Source organism: Vipera berus (assembly GCF_964194415.1).
Source record: "Vipera berus genome assembly, chromosome: 2".
Lineage (NCBI taxonomy): Eukaryota > Metazoa > Chordata > Lepidosauria > Squamata > Viperidae > Vipera > Vipera berus.
The window spans coordinates 89,101,900-89,128,142 of NC_138203.1; the positions used below are offsets into that span (position 1 = coordinate 89,101,900).

At 38.1% G+C, this 26,243-nt stretch overlaps 1 protein-coding gene across 1 annotated transcript; it reads right to left on the reverse strand.

Annotated features, from left to right (window-relative positions):
• Positions 1–1,499: 1,499 nt before the first annotated feature.
• Positions 1,500–25,772, reverse strand: SHOC1 (shortage in chiasmata 1; the record flags this gene model as incomplete). The annotated part of the gene is made up of 16 exons (XM_081318903.1): positions 1,500–2,265; positions 5,747–5,866; positions 6,479–6,674; positions 9,256–9,405; positions 10,734–10,865; positions 12,430–12,523; positions 12,971–13,092; positions 14,234–14,345; positions 15,215–15,332; positions 16,465–16,649; positions 17,169–17,226; positions 17,322–17,394; positions 19,192–19,373; positions 19,745–19,848; positions 21,930–22,108; positions 25,347–25,772. The coding sequence occupies 16 exons, from the start codon at positions 25,770–25,772 to the stop codon at positions 2,165–2,167; spliced, it is 2,352 nt and encodes a 783-aa protein (XP_081175029.1). The 3' UTR covers positions 1,500–2,164.
• Positions 25,773–26,243: the final 471 nt, after the last annotated feature.

The window sequence follows — 26,243 nt, forward strand, 5'->3', positions numbered from 1 at the left end:
CAGAAATGCTCACAAAGTTGACCCACTCCTGGAGCAGCGTCTATGCTGTTCTGGCTATTTTCAAACTCCATGGATTGCAGGGCATGAACTGGAGACACACGGGGGATAGGGAAGATCTTCAGTTGCATTAAAAAACAAAATGGGAAGGGTCAGCCAACTACAACAAGGAGATGACAAAAAAGAGGGAGACTGGCTTTAATCTGTGACCTCAATTTTACCCTGGTTGTCTTCCTTTCTCCATGTTGGTTGGCAGGGAATGAGCATCCTCTAGGCTTCTCCATTGAGGGTTTCTGCAGAGCTCTATTCTTTGTCTTCTCCTTTGGAACATCTACATGAAACTGCTGGAGAAAGTCATCTGCCAATTTGAAATCCAGGATGTGTGGGATTGGGTAGGGAGGAACTGACTCATAGCAAAACCAATTGGCTAGGGGTGCTTGGGCGATTCAGGTCTGGGGATGTTCTGACCTTGGATGGGGTTGCACTTACCAGTTCAAGGGAGACAATGCAATTTGGGGGGTCTTCCTGAACGCCCAGAAAGTGATGGAACAGGTTGCCAGCTTCGTTTGGTGTGCCAGTTGCATCTTTTCAGAGATTAGGTGTGTGAAGGAGTGAAGTTGGTGTCATGTCTGCTCTCTTCAAACATAGCTGTACTCCTGCCGTGCCCCTTCCCGCAATCATTCGTCCATTCCCTCAGAACTGTACTCACAGGCATTCAAGCTGGTGTTCCAGTTGCCTTGCTAACTGAGCCACCTCCTGGTGTTTTCAAGGATGTGCTGATGTCCAAAGGCAGCTTCACCTGGGCTTTTGAGCTTTAGACAAAAGCAAATGCTAAGAAAGAATGGAAAGAGGGGTGCAGCAAAGATGAAAGCAAAAGACCTACAGGCAAGAAAGCGAAGATTGGCAGCTATTACAGCAGAACTTTCATTCAATGGCCAGGACCACAAGCTTGGTGGAACTAGAAGTAGGAGGTAGAAGAGGAAGAATCACACTGAAATAGCACCTCATCCCTACTAGTGCAAGAATGTTTGGAAAAAGATAGACTTTTGAGACTAGTTTCAACTTGAGAATTAGAAGAATAAGTATTAAAGGACCGAGTATTAAAGGCATATTTTATGTGGCAACGTCACCTTGCAAAGTGTAGAAGGGTGGAACTGACCAATGGGATAACTTTGTTGGGGAAGGTGTGTATCGCAATAAATAATTTTGTGCAGGTTTGCTATGCTGTGGTATGCCCGGTTCTTGGAGAGGAAAGAACCCTCATAGGGATAAGGGTGGGTAAGTGGAAGCTTCAGATATCACTCATACCCTGTCATCTCACGGCCTGATTACGGCAATGAGCTCTACGTGGACTATCCGTGAAAACCACCTGGCAGCCTTAGCTAGTCCAGAAAGCAGTGGCATGAGCAATGATAGCATGCCTTGGTATCGCTCATTTAACACTTCTCTTTGCAAACTACACTGGTTGCCAGTTTGCTTTTGGGTGTGATTCAGAGTGCTTTTTGCTACCCATAAAGACCTAAAGGGCCCGGCTATTTGAAGGGCTGCCTGTCTCTTACTACATCTGCCTAATCAATCTGATCTGGCAGGATTTGTGCACTCCATTGATTCATATCTAACTCAAAGTAGAGGACAGGGAAATCTTTTATCTCACCAAGGCAGAGAATATACCTAATAATCCTGCCTGGTTTTTTTTTTTTTTGTTTTGAGATTTTACACAGTTGATTCACTTGACCAGATATTAATCATTTACTGGGATAACAACTGCTATGTAGAACTGAACAGGCAGACTACTAAACTCTGATGTCTCACATTCTGACAGCTGTGGCGACTCTCTGACCAAACTTTTCCAAAGTCTGTATGCAATTTCAGATACATTTCTCTTATGTATAGTGTATATAAATGAATTAGACAGATTATGCATAATTCAACTCTAGTATTTTAATGTAATTGTCATAAATAGCATCAGTTTTTTCTAATAAACCCTTAACTTTTATCCTATTCCCTACAATTGCAAAAAGTCCATGTTTATTTTTTTAAAAAATAATTACATATAAGATTGAAACAAATTGTAAATAAGTTACTGTAAAAGAAGATTAAGTCTGCTACCTTTGTTTTTATGTATTGTACACAACAAAATTCTTAAAAGTGTTAGCCTCCATTTCTTCTAAAAAAACTTTAGACGTGTTTGGCCGTCATGCCTCCTGGGATCTTTTTCAAATGTTAAACGCCTTTTTTTAAACTGTGGTAATTCCATAAATTCTGAACCTGCCCCTCAAAAGAGAAAGAATATAAAAAAAGAAGAAATAATTGTCAAATAAGCAGTCTATAACTATACAGATTTAGTTCATATAGTCTATCCCCTAATAAGATAAAATGTATATTCTCAGCTCTTTAAAGCAGACATGTCAAACGTATTGGGATGGTTTTGCTATTGCCGGCAATGGAATGGAGGTGGCTTCCGGATGACGCGTCTGGCCTGTGGGCCGGCAGTTTGACACCCCTGCTTTAAAGTGTAATTGACAGAAGTTATTTCAAAAGTTCTTAATTCTGTACATTTATTAGATTCATGCTTGCCTTCCTTCTCAGAAAGAACATTCAAAGAACAGGATATCTTCAGCAAGATGAGTCTTTATCAAAATGACAAAACATTATGGTGACATCATAGCATAAGCATTACCCATTTACATGCGTGTAGTGTGATGACACCAGTACAAAAGGGGAAGAGTTGACATTGTGATACATATTTCAACATTTGCCCCAGCTTGTTTTCCCAGTCCAGTGTGGAAAGATACAACTGTCACGAATATATATAAATAGCAAATGAAACATGCCATACTTTGAATCTAATATGAAACTAATAAATGTACAGATTAAAATAAGGAACTATTGAAATACTCTCAAAATAACTTTATTTAATTCACAAAATTAAATTAAATTAAATTTAATCAAGGTTAGTTTTTATCGGATCAGTCATTCACTCCATGGAATGGTTCCAAGCCTGCCATCCAACAGTGAAGTATTGCTCCTTGCCCTGAAAAATATGCATGTCCCTGTTTTAACCTTGAACAAAAATATTCACAGTCTCAATATTTTTCACTTCATTCCCCCTTGTGCTACTATTTTTTTCTTTCTATATTCTTTCTATATTCATTTTTAGTCTTTCATGCATCTGATAGTAAAGCCTTGTCCATAAAGGCCTCTGTCCTAATTAAAATAGTCTTCAAACTGTTTCGTGATTCTTTCTCATTTTAAGAACTACAGAATAGCACTACTTCACTAGAAAATATTTAGAAAAAATAGGTATGTCGAAGTATGGATTTTTGAATATCATCTTTACTACATGTGGAATAGAAGACAGCATTGCTGACAATTCTCTTAGCTCCCCAAGGTCTGACAATAGGTGCTGCCCAAAACATTTCAATTAACTTTTCTCTGTTCAGCCCAAGCTTCCCTTAGTCAGCCTGACAATGTTTGAAGCAGCAAATTGGAAGCTGTAATCAAAGCAAGATAGTAAGGTAAAGGTAAAGGTTCCCCCGCACATGCGTGCTAGTCGTTTCCAACTCTAGGGGCCGGCGCTTGTCCAAAGACGTCTCCGTGGTCATGTGGCCGGCATGACTAGACGCCAAAGGCGCACAGAACGCTGTTACCTTCCCACCGTAGTGGTCCCTATTTTTCTACTTGCATTTTTACGTGCTTTTGAACTGCTAGGTGGGCAGAAGCTGGGACGAGTAACAGGCGCTCACTCTGTTACGCGGCACTCGGGATTCGACCCGCCAAACTGCTGACCATCTGATCGACAAGCTCAGCGTCCTAACCCACTGAGCCACTGCGTCCCTTTTATGAACATAACTAGTACCACCACAATTTATTTCCATATATTCGTTCTTTTAGCAAATAAAAGAAAAAAAACTATCAGAGGAAATGTAATAATATGAAACCCTGAACTGGAATTTTCTTTGCAATCGGTCTTGTGGAATAGCCATTAACTGATACTCTTGCCTAAATGGAAACAAAATACAAATAGGCCCTCCTATCTGCATTCTACAGAGATGACACTGGATCAAATATGTGAGTCAACAAGTGGGCTACCCTAAAAACACTTGAATTATATCAGGATATATCATGCCGTGATTGATTGATTCATTCATCATTCATGTTTAATAGCTGCACAACTTCAAAGGAGTCTTGGCCACAAAAGTTCCAAGAAGCCTTCTGTAGACCAATTTTTGTACAAGACACGCATGTATAAACATGGTAGCTGCCATTTTGTGAATGGGCAAACATTTTGTTTCTGTTTGACATGTGTACATGCATGACCACCACCCATCTTTTCCCCGTTTCCATAATGTTGGATGTACCCAAAGTTATAGCAACTCCCTATATCTAAATGATTATGAACAAAGTTTTAGATATTTGAAAGTTTGGTGGTGGGGGAAATAAAATGCTCTTTTGTATCCTGGTCTAAAAACCCGGATTTTTTTAAAACGGAAAGCTAAACATGCTGAAGTGAAATATTTTCTTTTAGAATAATGAACATAAAAAGACAAGATGCTTTCTGTCTCTTGGGACAGGAAGGCTTTTATCTAAAACAAAATTCTTAATTTTTTTCTGCAGGTGCATGGCCACTGGATTAAATAATAATAATAATCCCACTTTATGTTTCATCTTCAAGAGCATGGGAGTTCGTATTTTCAGTGAGCTAATTCTAGCTGTGCTACTAAATGCTTTCTATCCCCTTCATTTCTAAACTCTCTTTAACATGTTGTTAGTAAAAACATTTAAATTCAAATTAAGTATTCCTTAATTCACCTGAATTATTTTCCTTCCTAGCTATTGTAATATTATAAAAATTCTTAACACAGATTTGCTTGCAACAAAACAGTAATAATTTTCACAGAACAAAAGGACACCTGCCATTCTTGCACATATGTGAAACAGGTCAACATGTTTGTGCTGGTGCAAAAGGGCAGCCACCATGACTGTGCACATGGACTCTTAACTGCCCTTGAGGGTAGTTCATCATTGTCAGTTTTCTAGATTTCAGTGTTCAAGATGCTAACACTTTTAGCCACTGATGCATTTGCACCAATCAGAAATGACACCTGGTGCTGATCTGTCTAGCCGCTAGCTAGTTCAGGAGTAGGCAACCTCGGCTGTTTTATGACTCATGGACTTCAACTCCCAAAATTCCTCAGTCAGGATAGCTGACTGAGGAATTCTGGGAGTTGAAGTCCATGAGTCAGAAAAGAGCTGAGGTTGCCTACCCCTGAGCTAGTTGATCAGTTGTGAATGCAAAGTATCAGGGAATGAGCTGACAAGCAGATTCTGGCTAATGAACGCAGAAGGCTGTGGAGAAGCCACTGGTGGCCCTCTACAGACCACTGACGACCTGTTTGTTCACTGCAGACTTGAGTATCACTGATCTAGAATAAAAGAGTGCTATAATTCCTGTCCTTAGGAAGCAGGATAGTTCAGCTCTCAGGTGCAAAAGGAAGTGGGAAGCTCTGCCACTTGCCCTAGGGAAGGAAGAAAAAAATGGTTGGATTCAGTGGTTGGCTGATCTTTTGCTGATGCTTTTTTTTGAGCCCTCCATTGAGCCTTCAATGGAACAACGCCAAAAGCACAATTTAGACATATTTACCAAATGGTACGTCTTATTAGAACAAAGACAACATTTGAAGGCTCCCTTGTAACTCTTGGTATTCTGAGATTTAGAAAACAACAGCCTTTTGCTTTGTGCTCTTACCTGAAACGTCTTGTTGTCTTCGTTCATCTGATAACGAATTAGGACCTTTCCCCCTCCTATATTCTCCAGTAAACTGAATATCCAAGTTCATGAACCCATCTGGACTGGATATGGCTTTGCCTACATGTGAACCACAGGGAGAAGAATCCATTGCTTGTAGGAATGGGGGGTTACCCCAAAATCTTTCCTCAGATTCAGGATTGCGGCTTGCTTTTCTTCCTCCTTCTAAAAAATTGCCTGAGCCTTGCTGTAACCGAACATCATTTCTACTAGAAATGAAGTGAGGAGGATGCTTGAAATCATGGAAAGAATTCAGCTGTTGCGCCAGAGGTTGAATTTTTCCCAGATGTTCATTTTTAGCATCATGATAGATAGGCCTCTTCAAGAACTCGGAGATCTCTAGCTGTTTGCCTGGGCCCACTTTTGAAACAGTAATTCTACTTCGCGGGCAATTCTCAGGAGAAAGGCTAGCGTCCCGGTTACAGTGAAAATATGGCATTGTGGTTTCCTTGTTGATATGGGAAGGTCCTCCAATATTATTCAGCGTTAAATGCGATGCATTTTTTCTTGTTTCTGTTTCCACTTTTTTCAGAAATGGGAGATCAAGCTGCCTCTCTACCCTTACATTATTCTGAAAGGGACAGGGGTCTCCTTCATACGATATTGAAGGTAGATCTAAGTTCTGTTCTTCAGTTGATTTCAGAGAGCCACAAGATCCATGCTGGTAGATACCCAGCGAACAGTTTTTGTTCTGTTCTTCTGAATACTCAGTAAAGGAACCATGTCCTTGAAAACTGGGGAACAAAGCCTCAAGAAGTGGAAGTTGAGAATGAGAGCAGGTGGCAGAATTAATATTTCCTTGATGAGGCCTAATTTCTTTTTGTGTCGGTGGCTTGAAGATGTACAATGATGTGATGTCACTAAAAGTCTGAAAAAAAATAAGAAATACATCTGAGTCCATAAAAATAAAACACATACAGCTTTTTGGTGTGCATGTTCAATGGGTATGTAACAACTACTACAGAAACTCCAAGATGCACAAAAGTGTTATCAACACCTAAAGAAGAACGTAACTTTGGGAATCAGGGAGAAAAGCTTATGGACTGGAAAAAAAAATGCTGGCAATATTATGTTGATCACTCTGTCCCTATGCAAACTGCAACATTTTAAGAAAATGCTTCAGAATTTTTAGGACAAAGAAGAGCATTACAGAATACTGCCAGTCCCTTGGTAGGTTGCACAACAGAGCTGTGAACATTGTTTGAAAGACATACTTCTCATCACCTGGGAAATGCAAAACAAAGTAGCCGTGCGTGCATATGCACAGCAAGCCCATAAGCTTGGCTAAAGATGTAACTGCTTTAACAATTGGAAAAGATCAGAAGATTTGAAGGTTGTATGCCACAATATATTTCACGAACGAAGGTGAACCATTCAAGCAGAATGGGTCCCCGCAATCATTTGTCACAAGATGTCTGTGCAATAAGGTGGGGCGAGAAAGGAGGAAACAAGGTATAAAACCAACAACATGGCACACCTTGCCATACATCAAAAACGTTTCGGAAGCTATAGAACACAGCTTCCCAGATCTGCAAGTGGGCATCGCACAACAGTAACAAAGCCAATAACTATCATAAATAAGACAACAGAACAATAAAGACTTCTCTCCCTCTCCCACCAAAACCTCCTCCTTTTATATCCTCTCCTCTCTCTCCCCTCCTCCTTTTCTCTTCAGCGCAACTCCAGTTGACCGCTCCCCCCAAGGCTGCGCGCTTCTCTCTCTCTCTTTCTCTGTCCCCTTCTCTTTCCCCTTTGTCTTTCTTTTCCTCCCCCTTTCCCACCACAACTGCCTCCTTTTATATCCTCTCCTCTCTCCCCCCCTCCTCCTTTTCTCTTCTGTGCAGCTCCAGCTGACTCTTCCTCCCCAAGGCTGCGCTCTCCTCCCGGAAGTGCCAATCAGCTGGAGCCCCGCTCCGATCCTGGGTGCTCAGCAGAGCCCTGGCAGCACCACAACTCCAGCTGACTCTCTCATAGGCCTGTGCGGCAGTGCCGCCACTTTAACTCATTCCCCTGCTACACTTTTTTCACACTTTTTTTTAAACAGTGGTTTTCAACCTGTTCGTATGCATACCACCTGCCAGGTGCTGAAGTACCACCAGTGGTAAATCTACCACAGGTTGAGGACCACTAGCCTAGGATATCCTAAACCATGCTACAGGAACAGTACAGATATGATTGTGGTGTATCACGTTAATTTGAATTAATATCAGAACACTTGCGAATTGCTGATTTATAATTTTCTCGAGAAGCAGCATTTTCTGTATGTGGTTGCAAAGGACTAGGAATGACTGTAATACTGAATATGTTTGTTTTTAATTTAATGCAAAAGGTTTTTTTTGTAATTGTATTGGCATAATAAGCAAATATGCTTAAGGGTGAATAAAAAAATCCAGACAAATTCAAAGTGGCTGTGCGTGCCGGCATCTCGGGAAATTCAGATTATTCCACCTCTTACTATGGGGGGTAAGTTATTACCCCCCGTAGATAGGGCTCGCAACTTGGGTGTCCTCCTAGATTCACAGCTCTCCTTAGAAGATCATATAAGAGCTGTGACTAGGGGGGCCTTCGCCCAGGTTCGCCTAGTGCGCCAGTTGCGGCCCTATCTGGACCGGGATGCCTTGCGTACAGTCACTCATGCGCTCGTGACCTCTCGTTTAGACTACTGCAATGCTCTCTACATGGGGCTGCCCTTGAGGACCACTCGGAGGCTTCAGCTGGTGCAGAATGCAGCCGCACGAGTTGTGTTGGGGGTCTCCCGATACTCCCATTTTACACCTCTGCTCCGTGAGCTGCATTGGCTTCCAGTTGCCCTCCAGGTGAGATTCAAGGTGCTGGTGATGACCTATAAAGCCCTACATGGCCTGGGTCCGGATTACCTACGGGAACACCTGCTGCCAGCGTCAACTTCCCTCCGTCCAGTGCGCTCCCACAGAGAGGGCCTCCTCAGGGTGTCACCAGTCAGAGAATGTCGACTGGTGACCCCCAGGGGGAGGGTGTTCTCTGTGGGCGCACCAGACCTTTGGAACTGCTTACCGGTTGAGCTCCGGATGGCTCCCAACCTTCGCTCCTTCTGACGTGATCTAAAAACTTATTTATTTGAACAAGCCGGCCTGGTCTGATGGGTTTGGGGTTTTAACATTGATTTTAACTAATGTACTGCATCGGGCACAATTATTTAATGTTTTTTAACTTTTGTATTTTGTATTTTTGATATTTATTGCCCTGTACACCGCCCTGAGTCCTTCGGGAGAAGGGCGGTATAAAAATCAAATAAATAAATAAATAAATAAATAAATAAATAAATAAATAAATAAATAAATAAATAAATAAATAAAAATAAAAAAAAAATAATCTCAGGAGCTATTTTGGTTTTTTTCCTGCTTTAACAATAATCAAAGCAAAAACATAACTGAATTGTATGCATCATGCTTATAGCCTGGACAACTGACCTTCAAAACCTTTTCTGGCACCTCAGGCAGAAGTTCCTGAAGCTCAGCAAAAGATGCTGCCAGGAGCCATCCCAGTGAAGAACTTTTCTTTAGCATGACCTGAGCAACTAGTGGATTCATGCATGGAAATGTAAGCAAGCATTTCTCTGCCTAGAGGGAAAAATAGAACTAGAATTAGACTTACATTTTGTTTAGGTATTCCACCATAAATGAATCCAGGCAACTGAAGATGATATGTCGTTATTTTGTTAACCACAGCTAACTGTAGTTTGGATGGTTAGCCAATTTTCCTGAAATAGTTTAGAATTTTATGTGTTTCTTTTTTTTAATTTTAACTAAATGTGGTGGGGGGTTTTTTTTTGCTTTAAGTGCTGGTCTATGACCAAATGAAAGTGGATTGATTGGTTATGAAATTACCTTATCGCTACAATCATCTATTGCCAAGATTCAGTAGGGAAAAAATGGGTTGGATGAATAAATGAATAGGATAAATGATATTTCCTGATGGTCAACAGTCAAGTTTGCAGAAATATCTATCATCTGAGAAATTATAGGTAACTAGTTCACTATAAGATTCTCGAATTTGGGATGATGCTTGGACTCATTTCCAAAATATAACACCCCTTTGAATCCACAATTTCTGCTGTATTCATCTCACAAAATAGAAACCCATTAATTTCTCCAAATCATTTCCTGAGGATGTCATTTTGTCCATTGACCTTCAGTTTAATACTGGTACAGTGCTGCTTTTATGTTAAGACACTATCTAGAGTGACCCCTAAATACTTAGGGCTATAATGTCAATAATGTCCCTTTCCGTGTAATAGCAGCTTCCTTACAGTCTGCTTGTGTCGAAGAGGGAAGGTACATACATGAGTTTTTGCTGGATTTGGTCTTAACTGTTTATCACAGTAGCATTGATCCAGCTCTACCAGGGCTTCAAGTTGAATGTTGTTCAACCTCCACAAATGTTTTTCCCTGCACAGCCATTATCCGTTGTTTTGTTCAGTTGCTTTTGAACTGATTCTCCCATCAAGATATTTTTATCCCTGATCTCCAAATTATCTTCGTGTGTCAGCTCCCCGGGGAACCTGAAGCAAGGAGTTGCTGTTCCACATAAAGCTGGCCGCTTTTATGCTTTGTCAAACCAACTCCCCTATCCCTAGTCCTTCTAAGAAAATCAGCCAGTTTCTCTGGGATTGCCATCCAAAACAAATGCTGAACTAAACTCAGCACTTCTTGGGATTTACACAGGGCTTTTTTTGTCATAGAACCCTCAGAACGGAGTTCCAGCACCTTTTTGGGATGGAAACTTGTAGGGTAGGCAAGGTGGGTTGTATGACATGTGTGAGTTCCGGCACCTTTTCCTTTTACAAAAAAAGCACTGGATTTACATATCCTGACCTAAATGGTCTCTCAGCAGCAGGACATTAACACTAGAAGTAAGGGTGTCCTGTAAACGAAGCCAAATCACTTACTTCTGATAGCAGGACAGAAAGCCACGACTTGTTTAGCCACTCCTGTGGATGTTGTTTAGAAGCCAATAATATGTGGTCAGCTATCCGGCGAACCAAAAGTGCCGTCTCTTCAACTCCTGGTGTAAGGGCCATCTAAAATATATTTGCCTTTTGAATTTAGAATGAAAATTATATGAAATAGAAAGCACAAAAATAAGCCTTTGATAGTTTAATGCCCAAGTGATGTTGCATGTTCATCACGTTAGCCTGGTTGGAAAAATGTAGTAAGACAAAGCTTTTTTAAAAAATGCTGTTCTTCTCCACAGGAAAGAAGAGAGAATGTGGCTAAAAGAATGAGAGATCAGTCATTACTAAGCTTTCTTGTATGAATCAAACTTTATGATATATTCACAGAAGGACTTTAGGCTGAGTCTTGTCACGCATATTTGAGAATGCAAAAACAAGGCAGATAGAGGGAAATACTGTTTACACCAGCCTATAGGAGAATAGCAGGCAGAGCTTGGGGGTGTGTGTGGGGGGGTGAGGTTAAGAGAGTTATGAGCCTAGAGTCATTACATTCCTACAAATGGTCTAAGTCCAATCCCTCTTGAATTCTGTTGACCCTTATTTGGTGCCAATTTAGCTTTGAGTGTGGGTTACCTATATTCTTATGTATGGGCTTGAGCAATAAATCTGAACTGGAAGTTATGTGTGATCTTGATAGCAATAAAAATAGCACTTAGACTTCACAGTGCTTTACAGCCCTCTCTAAGTGGTTTACAGAGTCAGCCTGTTGCCCCCAACAATCTGAGTCCTCATTTTACTGACCTCAGAAGGATGGAAGGCTGAGTCGACCTTGAGCCGCTCAGGATTGAACTCCTGGAGTGAGCAGTGAGTTAACCTGCAGTACTGCATTCTAACCACTGTGCCACCATGGCTTGATCCTTTGTGCCTGATATTAATCTAGTCAACTCACATTCAATGTTAAATTGGCACCAAATAAAATTCAATGGAATTCAAGGGGGGGTGTTGGCCTTAGACCATTTGTAGGAATGTAATGACTCTAGCTGATGACTCACTTAACTCTGCCCCCCAGTTCTGCCTGTTCTTCTCCTACACAGTCTGAATTACTTTAGTAAAAGAATAAAAATGCAAAATCCCAGGGGTCAAATGTGCTCAATCCAAGTATCCTGACTCCCAAATTAAGGATCACATGATTGGGATGGTAGTGAGAAGGCCAGTAAAATGTACGAGGGCAATTCGGAAATAAACCTCTGTTTTCAATGACAGACACTCCGTTTTCAATGACAGGCACTCACAGATACAGAACTTTTATTATACACATTAGAAAACTACAGCATTACATTACTTTTCGACATAATCACCATTCAGATTGAGGTACCAGATTTGGTGCTGAGCGACTACTACTAAGGAATTTCAAACTTGTAAGACCTTATGATAAGTGCCTCAATTTGAATGCCGATAATGTCAAAAGGTAATGTAATGTAGTTTTCTAACGTGTATAATAAAAGTTCTGTATCTGCAGTGTCTGTCATTGATGACCAAATGGAGGTTTATTTCCAAACTGCCCTCGTATACAGAACAAATCTGGGTACTGAATGCTGCATGTATAATAATCCTTTGCTGTCTGAGACATAATGATTATATTATTTCTAATATGGGAACATAGTGACACATACATTTATACACAAATTACCTTCACTTCAAAGTCTTCTGATTTTTGTGCGAAAGAAATCAAGGCTGCATAAATTAAAGCAAGATGATGCAGGGATTTTCCAGTTAGGCTGTATCTAAATAAAACAGCATATTTTATTATTGTTCTCTCTCTCTCTCTCTCTCTCTCACACACACACACATTGTCACACACACAAACACAGGTTTTTTTTGATGAGAAAGGTTAATGATACATGGGGATGTGAGAGGTAGATAAAGACATGATAGATGAAACTTGAGTAATTTCAAACATTTTAATGCATGAAATAGTAATAAAAACACTTGTATTTCTTCAATTATAAGAAAGCAAACACAAGATACAGGTTTATTTTGAACAGGCGAGAGTACTGCTTCCATGATTTGCTTTGCATTTTAACAACTACAAATTTTAATGTATTAAGCCGGAATATCTCCATTGTTTCGGCAACAATTGTGCAAGAACATCACAATTCTAACTTTTATTTTTTTTAAAATGTATACTTCAAAATTTAAGCTTAAGAATTCATTTAAAGCTTTTTACCTACTTAGAATTTAATCTTTCTCTGGAGTATAAAATAATCCAACAGGAGGCATACTGGAGAGATAGCGCCATCAGTCTTAAGACAATATTATTAGAGGAGTTTTCATAACTGAGTTCTTCCATGTTCTACAACAAAATGAGAAAAAGGCCCAGTCACACACACTCAGCCTAGTCCACCTCATAGGGTGGTTGTTTTGGGAAAATAAAGGCAGGAAGGTGTGTTGGATATGTTCACTGCCTTGGGTTATTTGTAAAAATAATAAAGGTGGGGTACAAATAAACAAATACTGCTACTACTAATAAAATTGCCATGAAGCAGGTAAATAAACTGATGTGTAGTATTATAAAATAATTGGCCAAAGATATGATTGATACTATAATAATTTGGTAAGACAGTACTATATCTGAGCTGCAAAAATGTGGAAAACCTCTAGTCTAGAAGGCAGCAAGAAAATGCTATGCTGCCACCTAGTGGTGACCGAAGTTTAACTGTTCAGGTACAGTATTGTAACCATAAATTTGGCAAATTACATATTTTCTGGAGGCTGATACTAGTATTTCTTCAGACCAAAAAATTTTATTTGAAGGCAGAAACTTTCATGAGTGTTATCACATACACGAAGTGGCTAAAGTGTAGAGAGCCATGGTAATGGCACTGAAGGGGACACAAACAGTGGTGGGATTCAGCTGGTTCACACCACTTTGGCAGAACTGGTAGCTAATTTTTTGTTGCCCAGGCCCAGAATGGACTTTCGGAAGTGGCATCCACACAGAGAACCGATAGTTTGCAAATTTGAATCCCACCACTGGACATACACCATTACAAAAACAAGGACAAAATTGTTCCTTAAGTCCTGGGAAAGAAGATAATTATTAGGTAGGAGGAAGCTCAGGCTACTCCTTCCTTACTCAATGGGATATAAGAGGGAGGGACACAGACTTGTAAGATTCTGTCAGTACAGCCCAGTGTTTCTCAATGTTAGCAACTTTAATAGGTCTGGATTTCAACTTCCAGAATTTCCTAACCATGCTAAAGTTGAAAAACACTGATCTATCTCAATAATGTTTAGTTCAAGATACAGATTGCATGCAAAACAGATTATTCAGTTTCTCTTTGTAAAAAAGTGAGAATAATTCTAGTATATACATTATGACACATATTGTGGATATTTATCAAATAATTAAAAATGTATATGTGCCTGTGATATGAATGCAAGGCAACTATATATAGGAATACGTGATAATAGTATTGTGATAATTTTTTTACCTGCATAACAATAGCTGTGCATTCATCTATAGTCATCACAACATAATGTTCTGTGCCTCCAAAATAGTTTAAGGCCTCGCAGCAGTTTCTTTCAATTAAAGTAATATTATACCTGCATGTGAAAGTTCTTGTCAGTAATCCACTGAATATATTACAATTCTGCTGTACCCACAATCCAACTTCCAACAATCATGTCCTGCCTATGTCACTAGTGACTTACTACAGTATATGCTAAGTACAGTTCTCTGATGCCTTCTTCAACTTGTGTAAGATAAGAAAATCTTTATTGTCATTTACTGGCCTTACAACACCACACATTAAAATGAAATTCCAATGCCTCGCTCTCAAAACAAGGAACACCACCCACCAAATGATGTCACCATCCCAAGGATAACAGTAATAATATAATAACAGCAGCAGCACCAAAAATACCAAGTTATACAAAATTGACACCAAAACTTATATTAATCACAATCCATTTTGAATACTTAGTGGGAAAAAAGTATCTTGAGAGTTAACAAGATTGACACTATATTGAACAAAGGTGTTACAGAATCTAGTTCAGGGGTCTTCAAACTTGGTCCTTTTATGACTTGTGGACTTCAACTCCCAGAATTCCTTAGCCAGTGTGCTTGGCTGAGGAATTCTGGGAGTTGAAGTCCACAAGTCATAAAAGGGCCAAGTTTGAAGACCCCTGGTCTAGTTGTTCTGCTTTTGGATAAAATGAAGCCTCCTCCCAGAAGGCTGAAGCACAAATCAAGGTCCAGTCCATACACTCTATATTTTTGGCTACTTCTCAGTAAAAAAATAAGATGAATCTATGTGGGCCTTAATGCAGGAATAAAAGTGTTTTAAAAAGTAAACTGACATAAATATAAGGCAAGACAAATGTAAGATTACATGGGGCTTGGAAGGAACATGCACCAATGAAAAGGATCTGAAAATTTGAACTTCTCCTTCCCTTGGAGTTTCACTACTTACTTGGATTCCAGTAACTGAAGGATTTCTGGGGTATTGAGAAGTCCTTCAGATGTCAAAAAAACATAAGGAATTGACAACCTCAGAAGATCATATCCAAGATTATCACATAAAAACTCTTCTAGAAAACAAATAACATCAACATTTCATTAAAAACAAGAACTAGGCAAAAAGAATTTTTTTTTAAAAAAAAAATACAGTTCCAACTCTCTGTAACATTCAATCTGTTGGGTCAATTTATATGAATAAATAGTATTTAATTTAATTGTTTGGGTCAGCACAGAGTCAGCACAAGCTATTACATTCCTACTATATGAAAGGAATTCTTAAACTACACTTTCCAGTGTCCAAATTCAGTGCTGTCTTGCAATGCTTTTAAACTAAAGCACTGACTTTAATCTCTGCCTAAAGCAAATCCCCTATCTTTTAGCTCTTTAGCAACTTTTCAGGAAGAAAAGACATTTTAATTGATGTTTAATGTACAGCACTGATATGCACTGTCTTGCCCTATTCATTTTAACTGAAATCAGCAGATAGAAAGAAGATCTGCGCAGATCTGATTCTCTCTAGCAAAGGCTGACATACAGTACACATTAAAATCTTCATACCCTGAAGTGCCTTATAAGAAGTGAAGGACAATTAATATAGTATAACATACTGGCTAAACCTTAAAATCTTACCTATTTACATAAGAAAAAAATATCTTTTGCTGTTGATTCAAATAGGTTGTTTTTGGAAAACTACAAGCAGTCAATTTCACCACCCATCAGTATTAAAAATGAACCTAATATTTTGGTACATGATTTTTTCCCCCTGGATTTATTTATAAAATTTACATCTCAAGGTAACACCAAGGATCACAGAGATGATACACATAAACAACTTTCAAGCTGAATAATGTAATATGAAATTCTACTAACTAACACACAAATAGTTCACCAGAAAGACTAATTATGTAAGGTAAAGGTAAAGGTTCCCCCGCACATGCGTGCTAGTTGTTTCCAACTCTAGGGGCTGGTGCTCATCTCCGTTTCAAAGCCGAAGAGCCAGCGCTTGTCCGAGGACATCGCCGTGGTCATGTGGCTGGCATGACTAGACGCCAAAGGCGCACGGAACTAATTATCTTAATTTTACAAATTAAGTTTTTTCTCTCTAGAAAATAATTAGGTACAAACATTAGATTATTTTACAAAGCAAGCTCTAATTTTCTATCTTATTTTCTCTTCAATTTTGTATTTGAAACATTCACATACCAGTTTCAACTGCTTCTGGGGGAGCTGTTTGGAGAATTAAGTAAGGTATATTCATTTTTTTACATAGATCAATCCAACAGGAATTCTCATTGTAGTTGTACTCTATCATCAATGAAAAACTGGTCCAGGGGAAATCAGGCCCAATATGTTGATTATGTACAATGATACAAGAATATATGTCCAAACTAAAAATGAAAAGTCAAGAAAAAGTCTTAATATATCTATTTTAGTGACATCTTCTGAATACTTTTCTGAAATAATTTGAAGATATTAATATTTTTCAATAATAATTAACTATACCTACCTATTTATTATATGTTTACTCTCAAATAACATTCCTCTTTTCTTAGAATTCAAATATATGGCCTTCAAGCCTATATAAAGAGAGAAATATATTATTAAACATTCATTCGCAGTTTTGGAAAATGATATGTGGGCAATGATTAGTTATTTATCCAGCTAGTGGATAAATTAGTAAAAGCATAAAATTATTAAACTGATGCTGTCTTTATACAACTATGCTGAAATCTTTTAAAACATTTTGTAAACAAAGTTGTTTATTAAACCTGTAGCATTATCTGTTGATTGTTAAATTAGTACATTTTGTTAAAGCTGGTTAAATGATCATATTTTTATACTGTGCTTTTTAGCAGTTGGCTAATATTTTTACTGCAAGCTGTAGATACATATTTGATGCATGTTACTCGGCTAGCTCCATTATAATGAGTGGAGAAAATGGAATACTATTAGAGATTTGGTAGCCTGATCAATTATATTGGAAATGAAATATGGAATAAACTTATCATATGGGTAATCTCAGCTTTCAAAGTAATATAAAAATTAAAAGTAACTTTTACCTTGCACTGTATTAATGGTATTGATTAGGACTTCTGTTTCTTCATCAAAATCCATTCTAATCACAATTACTACCTGATACAGCATTAAAAAACATTTTACTTAAATAATTTAACAATCTCCACTTGATATTTAAGGGCTCTAACAGTAACCTGAATCATTGGCAGAGTATTTCCATGACTACAGTATAGGATTGAAGCAACAATAAATGGGGGAAAATCAGAATATACTAACGTGGAAAAATACAATGCAGTGTCATTTACTTTTTACTGAACTAAAGATTATTCTGCTTATATGTAGGCTTCCCCCATTCTCTGGTCCTAACGAGAGCCCACCCAACCAGATCCCATAGATAACCAGGTCCTGAGCCGTGAAGTATTTAAAGTGAAACCAGTACCTTGAATTGCACTTCTAAACCAACGGGCAACTATGCAGCTCTTGAAACAAAAGTGTTACTTGGATGCCTGGGGTGCACGCATAACTATTTGAATTACTGCATTCTGGACCGGCTATAGTTTCCAAATGGTTTTCAAAGACAGTCCCATATACAGTACATTATAGTCGTCTAAGGCAGAATTGTCAGTGACTATCCTTTCTTCTGTTTCTTCATCAAAATCCATTCTAATCACAATTACTACCTGATACAGCATTAAAAAACATTTTACTTAAATAATTTAACAATCTCCACTTGATATTTAAGGGCTCTAACAGTAACCTGAATCATTGGCAGAGTATTTCCATGACTACAGTATAGGATTGAAGCAACAATAAATGGGGGAAAATCAGAATATACTAACGTGGAAAAATACAATGCAGTGTCATTTACTTTTTACTGAACTAAAGATTATTCTGCTTATATGTAGGCTTCCCCCATTCTCTGGTCCTAACGAGAGCCCACCCAACCAGATCCCATAGATAACCAGGTCCTGAGCCGTGAAGTATTTAAAGTGAAACCAGTACCTTGAATTGCACTTCTAAACCAACGGGCAACTATGCAGCTCTTGAAACAAAAGTGTTACTTGGATGCCTGGGGTGCACGCATAACTATTTGAATTACTGCATTCTGGACCGGCTATAGTTTCCAAATGGTTTTCAAAGACAGTCCCATATACAGTACATTATAGTCGTCTAAGGCAGAATTGTCAGTGACTATCCTTTCTATTCCAGGAAAAGTTGCAATTGGTGCAAAATCCCTCTTCACTATAGCTGTCATCTTCTCCAGCAGGTGTTGTGAGGGAAAGAAAACCCTCAGATTGCAAACCAATTATCCGGAGTATAACCCCGTTCAGAATTAAAAGTGGAATCTAACTGGAATTGGTGGTCCTTCAGACCTAAAGCCACTCCGCAATTGAGTGTCAACCTGTTACTCTCCATCCAGGGCTATCTTCCAATACCTGGATAGCATTTTGGCAGCGTCGTATATTCATTCAGGAATCAACATGTGGAGTTGGGTCTCAACAGCATACTGAAGAAACAGTTTCATGTAGGTGTTGAATAGGAGTAGGCAGGCTATTAAGCCCACAACAGAGGGGGCCCAAGTACATGGTCTTTCCACCACATACCCCCACAAACTGGAGCTGTTCCTTCAGAAAGAAGGGGAACTACCGCAAAACGGTGCCCTCTACTCCCAACCCAGGAAATCGGTGATAGATTGTATTGAAAGCTACTCAGAGGTTGAGCAGGGTTTCAGAAACCCTATCCTGGTGCTTTCAGATATAATCTAGATATACTGTATGACTAACAATATCTCTGTGCTGAACTTCAGCTCGAAACCTGACTGAAATGTTTATTTCTCCCAGTGTTCACTGCAGCTATAGTTTGACTACTTTCTCCACAATACCCCACAAATATCAGGTTCTTGGTGTTACTTACCTTATTCTGATCATTTGCATGATTCTGTACCCACTTAGAAATTTGATGCTGTAATTCTGTCACTTTGGGACTGACTTTGTGCTCCTGCACAACAAATTGCACAATTTTCAGCTGTTTCCAAATAATATCCAGGCCATAGTCTTGGAAATCTTTATAATTATCTTTTGTCTTGGACAGATATTCTGTTCAAATAAACATTATTTATCACACGTTCTACATATTTCACCTAAGTCTGTTTCAAATCCCATTTTTCTCCCTTATGGCTTCTCTTTTTAAATGATTCTTACTACATTTTAAAGCTGAACACTAAATCAAGATTTATGCCCAAGGTCTGCTCGTTCAAAGTAAAACGTTACTTTTTAAAATGTTCATAATCATTTTTTTCCATTGCTACTATATTTATTTTAAAAATTAAAGAGATTTCACTACATGTAGCCTGGCAATAAAATCTGTGCAAAATATAAATGGATTTTCTATCTTCCAATCTATGGTAGACATAGAATGCTATATTTCGATAAACCAATGTAGGACTACATCTCTTTATAAAAATTACCTAATGCAGCGTTCAAGTTACAGGTTAATAAAAGTTCACGAACTGTAACCAGCAAATGAAGAATAGCAGCATGTCTGAATGCCAAAATATCCTTTGTCTCTTTGCTACCTATAAAAAAGAGAAAAATATTAGAGATTATTCTTCCAGAACTACAAAAACTATTTAGTAAACACAATAACATTTCTTATATTTAGTTTGGTGGGTATTAAGGCCCAGGCACAAAAATCCTGTTATTAAATTTAAATATTTTGACATCTAGCACTTAATGGAGCAATTCTGACCATTAAATTAGACAATTTGTCATATAGAGCAATTTGACATCTCAGTGTAATTCGCACGTCCTCTTGCATACCTTAAATATGCTGTCAAGGGATTTTTTTTTTTGCTGTAGGGTCAAAATGTTATCGCCCCTCCTTCCCTGAGTAGAAGACTACACTGATTTGAAACTTCCTCTCTCCATTGCTGACCTTAATCCCACATTTACTGCTTCTCTTTCGAATCACTGTGGCCAGGTAATTTCATTTCAAGATAAAGGATGGCAAAGCCTAACTTACTTTACCCATACTGGAGGGGATTGCTATATGGTGTTGGAATAAGTGTGGAATATGATTTTAATACTGGTATAGTTACAGATGACTTAGGGTTGGTGTCAAGATGAAAGTATATAGTGGGAATATCAGAAAAAAAACATTGCTAGGAGATGCTTACGCCATGGCTACTCATGCCATGGGAAAAAGGTTAGAATTTCCTTTTAGCAATTCAAAAGGATTGCGTTTCATAATTATTTGGAAATAGAATTAAAATGATAGTTCACCCAATAGTTTTTCTGTATTTTCTGTATTTTCCATTCTAGTCTTGCAAATGGTCTTAGCTAATATTTTCCCCATGTTTCTTAGCTGTTTTTTGCAGCAGTTTTTGACCAAGATGTTTGGTCGAAAATCAGGTGGCAACTGTGTCTCAGATGGTCCTGTTCCAGTTCTGTCCCATCTTTGTTCAGATCCATCTTGTAAAGTAGAAGCCTTGGTAGTTACTGGCAAATCTCAGCATGGCAATGTAACACAACTATTTCATGTGCTGCGCTGGGTGGCAGTGGCTTCCAGGTATAATTCAGGGTGCTGATTATAATATCTAGAATAATTCTTGGCAAAGGATCTGATCATTTGTGGGGCTATCTGCAATTTATGCCTGCCCATTAAGTTTCAGTCCCGCTTCTGTCTCTTAAGGTAAAGGTTCCCCCGCACATGCGTGCTAGTTGTTTCCAAATCTAGGGGCCGGTGCTCATCTCCGTTTCAAAGCTGAAGAGCCAGCGCTTGTCTGAGGACGTCTCCGTGGTCATGTGACCGGCATGACTAGACGCCAAAGGCGCACGGAACGCTGTTACCTTCCCACCGTAGTGGTCCCTATTTTTCTACTTGCATTTTTACGTGCTTTCGAACTGCTAGGTTGGCGGAAGCTGGGACGAGTAACAGGCGCTCACTCTGTTACGCGGCACTCGGGATTCGACCTGCCAAACTGCCGACCTTCTGATCGACAAGGTCAGCATCCTAACCCACTGAGCCACCGCGTCCTTTTCTGTCTCTTAAGCAGTGTTATTTCATGGGTCGCAGAAAAGATGCCTTCTCTGTTGCTGCACCTGTCCTGTAGAATATTGTTTTCTCTCCTTCCCCTACTCTTGAAGTCCAGATGACCCTGACGCTGCTTGCTATTTAAGATCTGTATTTTTTTTAGGATAATTTGTGTTCCCATCCAATGTGATTATTTTGATTGCTGATTAGTTTTAGCAGACTGTATTGCATGTTTTATACTGTGTGTTTGCATATGCATTTCATTCAGTGTTTCTCAATCTCTGCCAACTTTGAGATTTGTGGATTTCAACTCCCAAAATTCCCCAGCTAATCATGCTGGCTGGGGAATTCCAGGAGTTGAAGTCCACACATTGTAAAGTTGTCATGGCTGAGAAACACCAGTTTAATTGTATGCCACTCTGAATTCTTTCTGACAGGCTGGCTATATAAAATAAATAAATTAAAGCATGGATTATTATGAAGAAGATTCCTGATTCAGTCTCCAATATCTTAAGTTAAAAGATCTTTATGCAAGATGGCAGGGAAAAAGAAATGAATAAAAATGCAATTGTACCTTTCTAATATATAGACTATGAACCATATATAATTTTAGAAAAAACTCAGCAGTCCCACCTTGTTTCAATGTGTCACTGATCACTTTCTCTTGTTGTTTCAAAAAAAACCTGGTGTTATCAGAATTAAGTGTGGCAAACCTCCAATTCTGCATGTCAAGCTTTGTAAGTTCTTTCAAAACTGGAGCCGCTGCAGCTTCCAGGATATGATATCCCTGAGCCTGACACTCTGGTTAAAACAAAGCAAAGATTTAACAAAATGCTTTTAAAGTCCTGCAAAACAAAATAAATAGTGAAATAAATCCATATTTATATGATCGGTGATTTAGAAACTGAAGTTTTCTGATCACATTTTGATAAATTCATGTTTTCTTTAGAACATATGTACAACAGAATATTTGCTTCTGCTTTATCTTCTTTTCTGACTTCTTTATTTCCCAACTTCAGAGATTTTAGGCCCATGAATTACGCTAGCACTGATCCAGATTTGAATGAGGAAAGATGATCTGCCAAGCTTGTGGACATTTACACACATTTACACACCACCTGTCAGCAACTCTTTGCAGAAGCTTGTGCTTCTGCTCTCTGTAACTGGTATAATTCCAGGAAAACATATACTTAAAGAGGAGCCAACAGATAATATATAATTATTTTTTTCAAATTCAAATCAGTGCATAGAGAAATAAGAGAGTGACTTTCTTTTTCTATCTTTCTCTGTATAGATCTAATATGGCCATGTAACCTAATATGGCCATGTAACTTATTTCACAGGTCATTTCCCTCTATTTTAATTGCACATAGAATGCAATTCTGTATTTGAAAGCCTAACAACTCTTAACCTATGGTTCTTAATAATGAAGATTCGTAGGAATAAGTGGTCCATCAAGAGTTGTTTTTTTTAAAATCCCATTTATATCCCGCCCTTCTCCGAAGACTCAGGGTGGCTTACAATCTAAGAAGCACAAATCAATGTGCTTAGCAATAGCCTTCATTCTATGTATATGCCTGCTTATTAGGGCTTTCCCCCCCCCCCCAAAGTGGCATTTTTACAAAGTCAGTTTATTGCCCCCAACAATCTGGGTCCTCAGTTAATTCCTAGATAGCAGACAGAAGTGAACGTATCATTTAAAAATTACAGCACTTTTAAAATGTGCTTCTCTACATAAAAAGCAGCATTCGTCAATTGTGATACAATGTGTACCAATCTAATTGGCTAACTTGGTGAAACACTCAATTTTCAGTAGGATACATAAGCAGCCTTCTGTGAAGATTACGATGTTTTCTATTTCTTCTTCTTCTTTGATGTAACCAGTTCCCTCATAATTGTCCTTAATTTGACCATCTTTTCTGAACAGAATTCTGCCTACATATCATTGTTGATTCTTTGTAAGTGGGGGAGTTTTGAGATCATTACAAAAGAATCTGAAATCCAGAGTTCCTGTTATGAAAGAAACTTTAAAACGAGGCTTTAAAATATTTAGTACCTGATATTTTAATTTCGATGAAAGCTAATGTATGATTGTCCCTGGATTGGTTTTCCATATGTCTACGGAGGTTTTCCATAGGAACTGTCATGCCAGGAACATCAGGACTTTTGTGGCATTCGAGTGAAGGTTGTTCTTCCTCAGCATCAAATACTTAGGAAATACAAAAACATGCTCATAAAATAAGTTAAAGCAGTCTAATTTCTTACTGAATGATGTCCTTTCTTTGGAACCAAGACCTACCCTTGAGTGGTGTATTTATTCAAAAAATAAATGGATTCATGAACGAGATCAGGAGAATACTAAATTTTTCAGGTGTAGTTAATTAAATACTGTTAATATTTCTGTTGTTTATTTTGTTATGATGCTATTTGTATTCAGTAATGTTCCCATTTTCTAACCGTAAAAATCATAGATCAATGACAGTTTTGGGGAGGAAGAAGTGAATGCAGCCTGCACCAAAAATGATAGCTTCTTATACAATGAAAACCTGAAAAGCTTTAATAGCTGATTGGTACATTTAAGTGGTTGTAGGTTGCTTCTTGTTTTCTATAAAAGAAATCATAGGGAAGTTTTCTACAGAGAAATTCTAAAACATATACATAATGTAACATACAATTGCAGTTTTAGTGTGAGATCACTAGATGGTAACATAAGACTAAAAAAAAGATGTAGTGCTGTACTATAGGATTTATTAGTTCTACAATTTTGTACCGTAAAAATATGCTCATAAACAATGAAAATCTAATAAAGTAACTGATGCTGCTTGTTAGTAGATAAGTATTGAAAGTATTCATGAAACTTAATTAAAGTCTAAGCTTTGAGGGTCTGAATATGTGAACATAAAGAATTTAATATTTCAATGGCAATTCTGCTGTATCTATGACATACATCATTTTTATCATCTGTGTTGGTTCTACACCACAAATTATTCATCCAGTGGAAATTCTTTTTAATTAAATATATCGAGATGCTTTTTAATTAACTTGCATCCCAATTGAATTACACATTAACAAACACAATTATTTAACAAGACGGGGCTGCCATTAAGGGTCAATATGATATGTATGTTCTAATTAAATACAATGAGCTTTATTGCATATGCTTTCCATTCTGAAAACAGGAGAAGAGAATCAACAGTGGAAAAATCCAAAGGGAGTGGCAGGCTGGTAACGGGAGGAACTATATTATTCTTCCATATTTTTGTGACAGTGGTACATGGAGCTATTGATTCACAGACCATACCCTTCCCCCAATCTAATCTGACATCCTTTAGCCAAAGCATATACAAATTATATCTGTACCCCTTGACTGTGTCAGCGCATTTTGACTGATCTCTCTCGGTGCATTTCTATCAGCAAGCACAATTTTTACGGCATTATTAAAGCCAAGGTTCATTTCATTGTACATTTAAATTATTTTGATTTTAAAGTAAAAATGAGAACCTCTGTAATACTACAGCTTATCCCAGAAAGCACTTGACTGCATGCCACCCAGTTGTTCAGATTGTAATTTGACTCCTATTTTTTTGCTTAGAACTGTAGATATTCTCCCCACCAGCTGACCAGTTGACGGGAACTGCGTGTAGCTTCCCAAGATAGGCACACAGAGTAAAATGTGCAGGTGCATGAATCACATAAAATATACTCCAATAACGAACTCTAAACGCTCTTAAGAGTTACTGTTTGTTCAGATACCAGAGAATGCATTGTTAGAGATGTTTAGTTTCCCTTTCCCAACGTAGATCAAAATGTTCCCTATGATAAGGGAATATCTTATTAAGTAGTTTTAGTTTTACCATGTACTCTAAATACCGTATTCCTACATTCCTGTATGATCCTTTCTGGTCTCATTGGTTTATGTGGGTAGTTCCTAATACAGCTGTAGTATTTTTTTTTTTTACCAGAAAAGAACATTTTAACCTAAGCTACGCTGTGCTTACAAACAGCCCACGCACAAGATTTAAAAGCTAAAGAAAAGCAATAAAACTACCTTCTTCTTGAATATCCACGGTATTTCCTTCCTCACTTTGGCTGATCACCTGTTTAGATCTCAGAATGATAAAATTACTCAAAAGATCAAAGTCATCTTTACATTTTCTAGGCTGGTCAGGTAGAGCTGACCTGTTGCTTTGTAATGTACTACTTGCTGAGACTGAGACTTTTTTGCGGCCGACTAGTTGACTGTTTTTTTCTACTTCACGGTTTTCAATCTGCACTGGCTTTTCAGTTTCATTTTGTGATTTGGTTTGTTTGATATGATTTTCGGTAGATACCTTGTTGTCGCCTGTAGAAATAGCATACTGTAGTGAAGTAGGTGTCAGAGGTAGCAAAGAAAAAGTCTCATTTTTGTCAGGAGAATAAAAATCCTTGGTCCCAGTATAATGAGGGATACTGAAAATCATCATGTTGCTGTCGCAGTAGGGACTCTCGTCATCAAGCCTTTCTGAAAAGAAAACAAATATTATCTGTTCATTATCTGTCTATTTATTTTTCGATTGAACACAGCTCAGTCAAAAACAAAAGTTGAATCAATGATTTAATACATAGTAAAAAATAAAACGAAAAAAGGAGTAACAATCCCTCTTGCACCCTAATAATTTGTATTCCAGAAAACAGTCTTGTCTATGGTCTGGGAAAAAACAATAAAGACTAATTTAAAAGACTGGAAGCCTTATATGGACTTTCTATTGAAACAGAAGAGACTGAATTGATGATGCATGGATTTGGAAATTAAAAAGTGTTAATGAGGAAGGGGAAAAATGAAGATGACAATTACTCAATGGAAAGAAGGGCAGAAGTTTTTTTCTGTTTTTTTCTTACTTCTTTTCTTTTATCCTCTTTAATTTTTATACTTTAATTGTATTTGAAAAATTCTA